This window comes from Lolium rigidum, chromosome 1 (genome assembly GCF_022539505.1).
Source record: "Lolium rigidum isolate FL_2022 chromosome 1, APGP_CSIRO_Lrig_0.1, whole genome shotgun sequence".
In the NCBI taxonomy this organism is placed as follows: domain Eukaryota; kingdom Viridiplantae; phylum Streptophyta; class Magnoliopsida; order Poales; family Poaceae; genus Lolium; species Lolium rigidum.
This window is the reverse complement of record NC_061508.1, coordinates 343,255,374-343,267,063: the sequence shown is the minus strand read 5'-3', so window position 1 is coordinate 343,267,063 and position 11,690 is coordinate 343,255,374. Positions and strand designations below refer to the sequence as shown.

Genomic DNA, 11,690 nt, shown 5'->3' with positions numbered 1-11,690 from the left:
TGAAAAGAACAAGAAAAAAAGTAAACATGTAAAATATCCATGCTATATGCGCACGTATAAACTATCTTGGACAAAGGATAAAATTTGTGGTGCGTGTAACGAGAAGACAAATTTGATGCTTTAGAAAATATATAACTTTTTAGCAATGATTTTTTTTTATGAGAGGACACGAACATATGTACTTTTACAAAAAGAAATAGTTACATCACATGCAAAACATATACATGTATCTTGTGAAATAAAATAAGATTTGTTTGAATGTTTTTATTTTAGCGAGTTTACTATTCATTCCAGGGGGATACCCTGCATAGGGATAGAACTTTTTTCCTCTTCATCTAACCTCTACCGTGTTTTCTTTTCGAAATAGATATTGACCGCTGAATTCCACCTTTGTGTCGAAGTTCTTCTGTTCCTCTTCCTCCGAGTGGAGAGGCCGAGTCATTCTGGCTGAGGTGAGGTGGCCCTGTCCTCGGATGTGGTTGTCTACAACACTTGTGGCATAAATACATGTGAAATTAATATACTTCACAAGATAAACTTAACAAAACAATTTATGTATTCGCAATTCATATATTTTTAGCATATATTAGTAGCTAAAAATATGCATTAAATTTTCGAAAATTAACTGTGCCTTTTATTTTGAGACGGAGGGACTAGATCTAAGACGAACGGCCACAAGCTTTGGTTTGAAAGCTAGCACATGGCACTACAAGTGTTGTTCGTGAGAGGGTGAGAGGATCAACACTGAGAGTAGCCCCTATCCTCAAAACAGACAGCAACCAGTACATCTTGGTAAGCATATATGTATTGCACGATTTGATATAATTGGTTAATTTGGTAGTAATTATTTCAAGCACAACATTGGCTTTTCAGCCAACTCAAATCTCACCAAGAGAAGGATATATACGACAATAAGAAAAAACAATGCATGTTTCATTCATATATGTAAAGAGCACTGTGGATCAACGAAAAGTTCAAAACACACAACCTTCTTCGAAAATAAACATACTAGAACACTATAAAGCTATATTATTAGTATAACCTAAAAAAGATAATGCACCAATTTAGCAACTAATTTCCTTGAAAAAAAAAACTTAGAAAATAGGCATCATCCATTGCGTGGTTGTTGAAGATCAAGGAACATAGTCCCGATCAAGGAACTCCTTCAAAGGCTCTTCTAGCGCCTTCATCACGGCCTTCCAGCCGGCATTTGTTGGGTGCATCTCGTCCCAGTAGAAGAACTTGTCGGGATTCTCGCACAGCTCGTATAGGCGCTCCCTTGAAGGGCTGCGCTGCCCACAGTATCCGTTATCGTAAGCACTCACGCAGCACGGGACCAAATTGCGGTTGAACTTCTTGGCATCATCCGACAATCCATCTGCATATATGCAAAAGAAATTTGTATATATGTTCATATGCAATTTGAGATGTTGAATCATATTATGGGAGAGATATTTCACTTACGGGAGGCATGGTTTACGATGTCGGTGAAGGCAGTGTAGAGGTCCACTATGTGGGCGTTGTTCTTCCTGCCCATTAGCCTTTCCAGGTTGTTGTTGTGCAGAGCCGAGCCATAGTTGCCGAGAAGGTCGCATGTGGTGTAGTTGCTCGAGCTGGATTGCATAGGCGTGCAGCCGATGGGGTGCAGGTTGTTGACGATCACCTTCCTCAGGCCGAGCTTCTGCAGCCGCTCCACGTTCTTCACGATCTCAGAGGTCACGCCCCCAATGTAGGTATTCATCTGCAGGACAAGTTCATTAGCAATGTGGATATACATTGATGGTCGGTTAATAGGTGAGCTAGTCTGCTATTACTCACGTCGCTGAAGCTGCTCAAGTGGGCATCCTCAACGCTGGCGCCGCTGAGGTAGTCGTTGCCGGAGATGGCGACGAGCGCGACGGAGCGGCGGAGCTGGTCCTTTGAGATGACCCCGTCGTTGACTAGGCTCGCGAACATGTTAACTTGCGCTGTGAGGGTTGGCGCACTCTTCGACACCGAGTGCACTCCGGCGCCACCAAAGGCAAAGGTCATGCCCGATGGGTCGCAGGATTGATCTGGAGTGAGCATGTACGCCGGAGGGGCTTCAGTGAGACCCAAGATCCTTGCTGCAGGGACAAAGCGATATGCATTAATAGGATTTAGGAGTAAACATTATCTAGTATCATCTTGAATTACATTTGGTAGCAGCTAGGGAATCTGATTATTCGTACCGATGAAATCTGACTGAATGTGGTAGTTGGAGAAGCGTCCGGTAGGAACAGGGGTTGGTCCCCGAGCGCTGAGATAGGAGCCGTAGGGATAGCTCCACTGACGGGTCGTGTCTTCGCCGATGGATTCAGAAGGAGTCTGGCCACGCTTGAGCTTGGGGAGGTTGCCGTTGTCGGCGAAGTCGTCGCCAAAGACGAACATGCTGGACCACTGTCCTTGAGCCGAAGGTGTGCTTCGGGCCTCCACGAGAGCGGCTGTTATTACATACATGCGAATACGATCATGTCAGTAACCTGATTGAAGAAGTCCTATACCAGTAGCAACGTTACAGAAATTTTCGATCTAAAACAAGAGCTTTTTTTTTCGAAATGGGGAGTATAACCCCGGCTTCTGCATCATGATGATGCACACGGCCTTTTATTAATCAAACGTTTAATTAAGTCTTACATAAAAAGGTCTCAATCATCGCCTACAGTTGATACAAAAATCAACCAGCGGAATAAAAAACTAGCAAAACTACACATCATTGTAGCCTCCTAGTATGACGCCAGCCAGCCTGGCACAAGATATCCTGAGCGACCGTCTGGAGCCGTATGCATCCAGAAGCCATGGCATCCCGTAGCCCCTCCGGCGAAAGAAGAGCCCATAACTGAACCCAGTGAACCATCATGTGAATAACCTGCAGATAATGGAAAGTTTTTTTTTTGTTAAAGATAAGATCATTTCGAGCCCTCCAAATAGACCAACATAAAGCAGAAACCCCCACACGGATAAAAGCTTTAGATTTTCTATCTACTCCATTTAACCAATTACCAAACATATTTGTAACATTGGTTGGAGGTGGAATGTCAAAAGTAAAATTAACAGTCCGCCAAAGTAGTTTAGCCAATGGACATTCAAAGAAAAGATGTTCAACGGTTTCCTGTGCACCACAGAAGACACACTTCATACATCCGTTCCAACGTCGTTTAGCTAAATTATCTTTAGTTAGCAATACCTTGTTACTAAGAAACCACATAAATATCCGGATTTTCAAAGGAATTTTAACTTTCCACAAATATTTTCTCAGGTATGGGGTATGATCACTCATTAGATCTTCATACATAGATTTCACCGTAAATTTTCCATTGGTTGTCAATTCCCAAACAAAACGATCCTGCTCGTCATTCAAATGTACCGTCATTAGTTTTCGGCATAACTGTAACCATAAAGTCCATCTGTTTCCCAGTAAAGCCCGTCTGAAACTAATATTCAGTGGGGTATGGGCTAACACATGTGCTACCGTTACATTTTTATGACGCACAATATTATATAGTGACGGATATTGATCTGCCAAAGGAATTTTTCCTAACCATACATCTTCCCAAAAACGAATATTCATTCCATTACCAATGTTGAAAAAACCCCGTTTAAAAAACTCCTCCTTCACACTCATTAAACCCTTCCAGAAGGGAGAATCTGTGGGCTTAGACTGAATTGCCGATAATGTCTTCAGCCTTATATATTTGTTGTGTAATAATTCCTGCCACACCCCAGTCTCATTAAGCAGTTTAAACAACCATTTACTTAAAAGGCATTTGTTTTTAAGTTCGAGTACCTCAATACCTAAACCACCTTGATCTTTAGGCCGACATACAATATTCCATTTAGTGAGCCTATATTTTCTCTTATTTTCATCAGATTGCCAGAAAAACCTAGATCTGTAGAAATCCAACCTTTTCCTTACCCCAACAGGTATCTCAAGAAAAGATAACATGAACATAGGCAAACTGGTTAAAACTGAATTAATTAACACCAACCTATCCCCATAAGATAATAGTTTTCCTTTCCAGCATCCCAGCTTGCTTTCAAACCGTGTTTCAACTGGATACCAATCAGAATTCCTAGTTTTACGTAATGGATTGGAATACCCAAATATCTAAATGGGAGAGATCCAGCATCACATCCGAATATCTGTTTATATTGATCCTCTTCATCCTTTGCCTTTCCAAAGCAGAAAAGCTCACTTTTGTGGAAATTAATTTTTAGGCCCGACAGTTCTTCAAAAATACATAAAATTAACTTCATGTTTACAGCCTTTAGTAAGTCATGTTCCAAAAAAAGGATTGTATCATCGGCATATTGTAGAATAGAGAGACCCCCCTCAACAAGATGAGGAATAAGCCCTCCAATTTGACCATCATTCTTTGCTCGTTCAATTAAGATAGCAAGCATGTCTACAACAATGTTGAATAACATAGGGGACAAAGGGTCCCCTTGCCGCAATCCCTTCTTTGTTTGAAAATAATGACCAATGTCATCATTCACTTTTACTCCCACACTCCCACCTTGGACAAAATTCTGAATTAAGCTACACCATTCTGTAGCAAAACCCTTCATCCTCAAAGTTTGTTGTAGGAAAGACCATTTAACTTTATCATATGCTTTCTCAAAATCAATTTTAAACAATACCCCATCCAATTTTTTAGTATGTAATTCATGAATCGTTTCGTGTAGAATTACAACTCCTTCTAAAATATTTCTTCCTGGCATAAAAGCAGTCTGTGTTGGCTTAATCACCTTCGGGGCAATCCCCGTTATTCTATTTGTTCCTACTTTAGTAAAAACTTTGAAACAGACATTTAGTAGGCAAATAGGTCTATATTGTTGGATTTGTATCGCATCCTCTTTCTTGGGTAATAAAGTAATCACCCCAAAATTGAGTTTGAAAAGGGACAACTCCCCTGTACTCAATTCATGGAAAAGTGCCATTAGATCTGTCTTAATTATTTCCCAAAACTTTTGATAAAATTCCGCCGGAAAACCATCCGGACCTGGTGCTTTATTATGTTCCATCTGAGATATCGCCTCAAACACCTCCTCTTCAGTAAAAGGCTTTGTTAGAATATCATTCTCCTGATCTGAAATCTGTGGAATATCATGCACTTCTTCTTCTAATAACGAGATATTTGTTGATTCAGGTGGACCAAATAATTTTTTATAGAATTCAGTGATATAAACTTTAAGATTATCTTCTCCTACAATTGTTCCTTCTTGTTGCTCTAACTGAAAGATTTTTTTTTTCCGGTGTTTACCATTTGCAATCAAATGGAAATACCTTGTATTATTTCCCCCTTCTTGGATATGCTTAACTTTAGCACGTTGAGCCCATTTAGATTCTTCCTCCCCTCTTAACTTACTCAAACCTTCATTTGCTTTTTTTAGTTCTGCTCTTTCGTGCGGATCCAAGGGATTGATCTCCGCTTTAATATCAAGATGATCTATAATACCTATTAGTCGCTCTTTCTCTTTTTTGTATTTCCCACTCTGATTTTTTGCCCAACCTTTGAGGTACCTTCTAATGTGTCTTAATTTATTTAGCCAAACATCAATCGGATTAGACCCAGCGGTCACTAGCCCCCATTCCTTTTGTATCATCTCAAAAAAGCCTTCTTGTTTCAACCAATGTAACTCAAAAGAAAATTTTGAGACGTTACCCAGGTGAGCTTTAACACCTGAGTCAATAAGAATAGGTGTATGATCCGATTCTGCCCTTGTTAATGCACGAACAGTCACCAGAGGAAATTTCTGTTCCCAAGATATGGATGTTAGAACTCTACCTAACTTCTCATACGTAGGTTGATCCCGACGACTCGCCCACGTATATTGTCTCCCCGAAAGAGCAATTTCTCTTAAGTTGAGATGTTCAATAATTGCATTAAAAACAAAGGGCCACCTAGCTTTAAAATTATCATTATTCTTTTCTTCCCTTTTCCGAATAATATTGAAATCACCACCTACCAACATAGGTAATGTTTCAGTTTCACAAGTTCTTACTAATTCTGCTAAAAATTCTCCTTTGTGCACGTCTTGGGCAGCCCCATAAACCGGCACCAAAATCCATTCAAAGCCATCTCTTTTGCATTTTAAATGAAATTTGACACAAAAATCCCCAGTAGTCACCTTGATCACCTGTAAGGTATCTGAGTTTATTCCCACTAGAATACCCCCAGACCTACCATGAGGAGGTAAACAAAACCAAGAGAAGTTGTATCCCGCCGCAAGTTTATTCAGAAAGGGTATAGAGAAGTTTGATCTCCCAGTCTCCAACAAGGCTAGAAAATCTAACTTATGTTCCCTAATGGCCTCTTGAACAAACAAATGTTTTGCAGTATCTCCAAAACCCCCTGAATTCCAATTAATGCCTTTTAAATTTTGCATTAAGAAAATTGTTTTTTAATCCTTCTCCTCGTGCTTCTGCGAATATTACTAGAATCATATGTTTTCCTTTGTCTAGTTTTTTTCCTTTTTATATCCTGTTTTAGATGTTCCAACTGATCATCTAATTCAAGCGGAAAACTCTCATCATCAACTAAATCCTCACAAAGATTAGATACTTTTGACATAACAAGAGTAGATGGACCCTCATCCATACCCACATTCTCGTCCACATTTTTATGCAAAAAAGTTAAGATGCGTTCTTCCTCTACCGTCTTAATTCCTCTAATAGATCTTAGGACCTCCATATCATTTTCCCCCAAAGACACACCTAACGACTCTGCTCTATGCATAACCTCAGAATCTAGAATATTAACAATAGAAAGTTTCGGAACTGAGGGCTTACCTGCAACCAGAGTATCGTCCCTCGATTGAGCCCTCTTCATAGCTTTGTCCATTTGAGGCATATCCGCATCCACCTGGTTTCCCAACCTAGTACTGGACCTCACTCCAGATGATGGCTTTGCAATACCACCAAAAGCAATAACCTCTTCAATAGTATGGTTAACTGGCATATATTCAGGAGAACATTCAGTAAGAGTACAAGTAGAAGGGGAGTGTAATTCATTTGTAGTGGGAGTAGAGAAAGTACCAGTAGCTTGAGATGAGGCAATCCCCACCATATGCTGATCATCACCATTATTTTTCTCTCCTCCTTGACGTGCCATAACCTCTTTAAGCTCATTTGGTTTTGCCAAACCAACCACATTAGATGAAAAAGAATTCCCAGCATCCCCTGTATGAAAAAGATTTCCTCCCGCCATCACGAACACATTCTCTTCCATATCAGAATTAACACAAAACTGCGAAGAGAGGGAAAAGCAATCCGTACCCTGAGCTACATGCGATCCAGGCGCAGACGATCCACCACCCGCAGCGTCATGATGACCCAATGATTGGCCGCCCTTGATCCAATGATCAGCAGCCATCACTCGGTCCCGCGCCGTGATCTTCTGTGGCCAGGATGCCACACTCGCCCTCCGCACATCCCTCACCGGCGTAGAGGATCCCAGACTCCTCGTCAGACCATCTGCCACCTGCTGTGGCGACAGGGGTCGTGACAGCTCCTGCTGTCCGATCTTCTGCGCCGAGGATCGCCTCCCGTCCACGGCCACCAGGACCTCGTCGACCACAGCAGATCCCGCCGCATCTCCATCGTGCTCAGTGCATGCACCCGCGGCACACCCCGATGCGGCAGCCTGCTGGCCAACGCCAGCCAGCACAGGACCCGAGAGCATCTGCTGTACTGCACCATTCACTGCACGCTTCGATCCCGAAAAAATCTGGGGCAATCCCCAAACTGATAAACCTGATACAGAGACACAATGAGAATCAGCACCTGATTTGTCTTTTAGCCGAGAAAGGAAAGGGGATGAAAGATGTGAAAAAGGCATATTATGATTCCGAAATTTACCATGTGAGGAATTACCTGAGGGGGAAATTGGTACAGAAATAGTCCCGATATTAATTTGAGTTTGAGCCAACTTCATCCCTTGGACTCCATCATTAATCGAAGGACCATCTTGTACTCCATTATTTGCATCATTTGTCTCCTTTTGCCCTTTTGGGTCCATATCCATGTCATTTCCCCCTTCTTTGTTTTGATCTTCATTAGTAGCATCATCATTTCTATCCCCACCATCATTGGCCTCCACCATGTCAACCTCTTGGTTCCCATTCTCAACTTCCACCTCAAAAAATAGCTTAAAGAATCCCCTTCTAATAAACATATCACTATCCTTAGGAATCAGGCGACTATCCAAACATCCAATTTTTGTCCTTAGAATCTTATTTTTCCTGGTAAATGCCATATCCACATCTAAAGTCTTGCCAAAAAGAGTGCCCACACTCCATAGGGACAAATAATCAGTTATAATATCACTAGGCAAACCAGAGACACGCACCCACACTTCTGGCAATGAATACATTGGCTCTTCCAACGAAGACCAAACGTCAAAAACTAAGCAAGATTCCCTATCATTACAAATATAAGTACGCAGGTTCTTAAGACGTTGAACTTCTAGCTTACTTGGTAGCTTAACTCTATAGACATTCTCCTTGAAATGAAAAACCTCCCAGTTGAACTTGTCAGAAGGGACAATCTTCTTGAGTTGCTCAATTAACTCTGGGATAGTCATAGCATCTCCCTCAACAGAGATCTTAGCTAATCTTGGATTCTCCACCTTAGCCTTGAACGCACCACAAGCAAGTTCAAAAAACATTAAACCCTCATTTGCATAACCATGGAGAATTGCTGTAGGCTTAGGGGATTGAAAAAGATGACAAGCATTGGTTGCGTGATGGACAGACTCGCAAAGATCACAAAAAGGAGCAGTACAATCATCAATAAGATGTCCTGGTTGCTTACAACGGAAACATCCTGACTTATCCTCCTTCTTCTTCTTCAAGATGCCCTGTCCTTCACCATCAACTACATTGGCTGCTGTCCCCTGGTTCTCCTTTGTCCCCTGCGCTACCTGCGTCGCTGCAATTGGCACCGCAACCGGTGTCGTTGCATGCAGCCCTGAACCCCCTGACAAAGGTACTGATGGAAGTGCACCTTGAGGTGGTTCATTTGCTTTTGTTGCCGCCGTGACCGCCGCAACCACGGCCTGCACCGTCTGCTGAAGCAGGTCTGCATCGATACCCGACCTTGGTTGCTCGCGAGGACGATATTGGTATCCACGATCTCCCTGCCATCTCTGTTGATGCCCAACAAAACCTCCATTGTTTCCAGAGGAGAAACCATTGTTTCGCTGGAAATTTCCCGCCCAAGGCTGACGCTGGTTATCATTATTCATCGCCCCCATATTACTACTCTCTCCTTGCACAAAATTTGATCCACTGCCCATACCAGAAAGATCAGATGTACCTTGGTATGAATGGTGGCCACCACGACCAGCACCATGCCGACCACGATGAGCCGCATTCCCGCGCCCTTGGAAGCCATGGCGACCTTGGAATCCACCTCTACCTTGGTAACCTCGACCCTGGTACCCGGTGCGGCCTTGGAACCCTCCACGACCGGCGTTGAAAGTTCCCCGGCCAGGATTGAAACCTCCACGACCCGCGTCGCCATTCATCGTCGACGGAAGATCTTGCCGCCGCCAGACAGGTTCACCAGGCTGCTTCTTGCGCCAGGAAAACCCTAAAAGTTTCCTGAACGCATGCCCCGCGACAAAATTGCCTACCCTGGCTTGTCGTGGCGCAGGCTCTCCGTCCGATCTAGCCTGATACGAAAAACGCTTCCTCGCCACCGAGGGATTCCAAACATCCGGGTGCTTGGATGGGCTAGCCCGCAATCGATCTAGGCCCATACCAGCTAATCCCGAGGTTTTTGAATTATGAGCATTATTTGAAATCTGGATCTTCCCCGTGGTCACCGCCGGCCGATGCCGCCGGCGAACCACAGTCCAACCACCAACGCCATCATCCACGAACACTGAGGGTTCCATTACCGGCCGTGTCGAGCTTTTGAAATTGGCTGTGCCCAACGGCACCGGAGAAGATAAAGACATACCTTCCAGAGACGAAAACATCATCGCAGTCTTGGTCGCCAATCTCTGTGCATCACGCTTCCGATGCCGTTTGATAGCCCGCCGCGCGAGGTCTTGCGACTCGTCAGCCATAACAATGCCATCCACCGGCGATGGTGTACGACACAGATATGCGATCGACTTGTCCTCGGCAGAGATGACGTTTGTGCGTCTTGGGGACGATAGCTCCACTCCTCCATCTTCATCCTCATCGTCGGAAGCTTGGAGTACCCAGAAGCGGCTTCCTCCTAGCCAATCCGACGACCCTTCTCTCGCCGGCGACGGAGTGGCGAGATCGCCACCCAGATCGCCTCCGCAATCGCCGCTCCTCTCAACGGTCATATTTTTCTCGCCACTCACTAAAACAAGAGCTGGGTGGTAGTAGTAGTGCCGCAAGCAAGGCAAAATCAAGTATCCATCTAAAGAGAAGAGCAATAGGAAGTACATAATGCATTATGCAGAGTTGCATACCATCGAAAAGGAAGACGAGGACAAGGCAGCAGACGGCGGCGGCAGGAAGAAGCTTCATGGTTGCTAGCTGCCGGCCGGCGACCGGCGAGGACGTAGATGGATCGATATGCTATGGCCGTACGTGTGGAAGGTATTTAATTATAGAAGAAAGTTAACCGCCTACACACAGTCCTTGCACCCTACCACGTACGGACCATATACTGGACATGGATATGGACTCTCGAAGATTTTTGGTGTTGTGAGCTGGAACGTGCAACGGCATCTGTACGAACTAACAGTTTCTAAAGTTACGACACACGACTGCACGACAGATTGATTGGTTTTCCTCCACTGAATATTGCCATTGCTGCCTGTTATTTCTTGCTGTTGGGTTTCTGAAATAGCGGCCGGTTCGCTCTTGGTCTGTCCTCATCGTGGCAGTGCCGTTATCTCCTTTCCGTAAACATTTCTTATGATACTTGTCAATAGCTATGAATCGTGGACTATTCTCCAGTGGAATAAAACGATGTTGGATTGGTTTTTTGGACCCAGTCTCTCGAATGTACTCATAGTGGTAGGGCATCCATAGGGTTGAGTGTATGTACGTATTTGTGAGCGTTTGTGTATGTACCGTGTTTCGTAAAAAAAAAAGGAGTGACTATTGGACACTAGTTGTTTCGTTATTCAAAAACAAATACATTTTGAAATAAATAAGGGGTTGATGGCTGTATAACTCAAAATCAAAAGAAATAAGAAAAAATGTATGTTTTCATTTACATCATCGTTTTAATTTACATCGGACAAGCTGTGAAATTTTTGCATCAAGAGTGGGCAGAAAAATATATTTGCACAATCCTGCATTTAGCTTTTATGACATGTGATTAGTTACCTAAAGAAAACCAATGCCAATCGGGGTGACCATGTGAGCATCCATTGCTGGTGGAATAATTGTGAGCGACATGCCCAAGGTGGCCACCAAGGAATTGGTCCAAACAACGGAAAGAGCCCTGCATATAAGTTTCCTTATCAAAACATTTTAGAAAAAACATTAGCCTTATTTTAACGCATACGCATACCTGAAATTGTTCGATATCACACTTCCAATAAGGCTATTTGCCAGGACCACCTCATCACTTCAGTTGACTGGGGCATCATAAAATCTGGCTCAAATGCCAGACTTTAGTTGAGTGGGGCAGCGATATGGTAATATTCAAGTGCTTTAGTACATCAGTATATTCA

The 11,690-nt window shown here is 43.3% G+C and overlaps 1 protein-coding gene across 1 annotated transcript; it reads right to left on the bottom strand.

Moving 5' to 3' along the window:
• Nucleotides 1-1,133: 1,133 nt before the first annotated feature.
• Nucleotides 1,134-10,530, bottom strand: LOC124684489 (GDSL esterase/lipase At5g03600-like). The gene is made up of 5 exons (XM_047218793.1): nt 10,473-10,530; nt 2,211-2,462; nt 1,819-2,105; nt 1,465-1,741; nt 1,134-1,378 (listed from the first exon to the last, which is right to left on the bottom strand). The coding sequence occupies exons 1-5, from the start codon at nt 10,528-10,530 to the stop codon at nt 1,134-1,136; spliced, it is 1,119 nt and encodes a 372-aa protein (XP_047074749.1).
• Nucleotides 10,531-11,690: the final 1,160 nt, after the last annotated feature.

What these genes read in the sequence shown, in the direction of transcription:
- LOC124684489 (XM_047218793.1), bottom strand. Translation starts at nt 10,530, where the DNA reads ATGAAGCTTCTTCCTGCCGCCGCCGTCTGCTGCCTTGTCCTCGTCTTC. An exon ending in CCTCGTCTTCCTTTTCGATG is followed by an intron (nt 2,463 to 10,472) that starts GTATGCAACTCT and finishes ATGTAATAACAG; the next exon opens with CCGCTCTCGTGGAGGCCCGA. An exon ending in CATTCAGTCAGATTTCATCG is followed by an intron (nt 2,106 to 2,210) that starts GTACGAATAATC and finishes TTGTCCCTGCAG; the next exon opens with CAAGGATCTTGGGTCTCACT.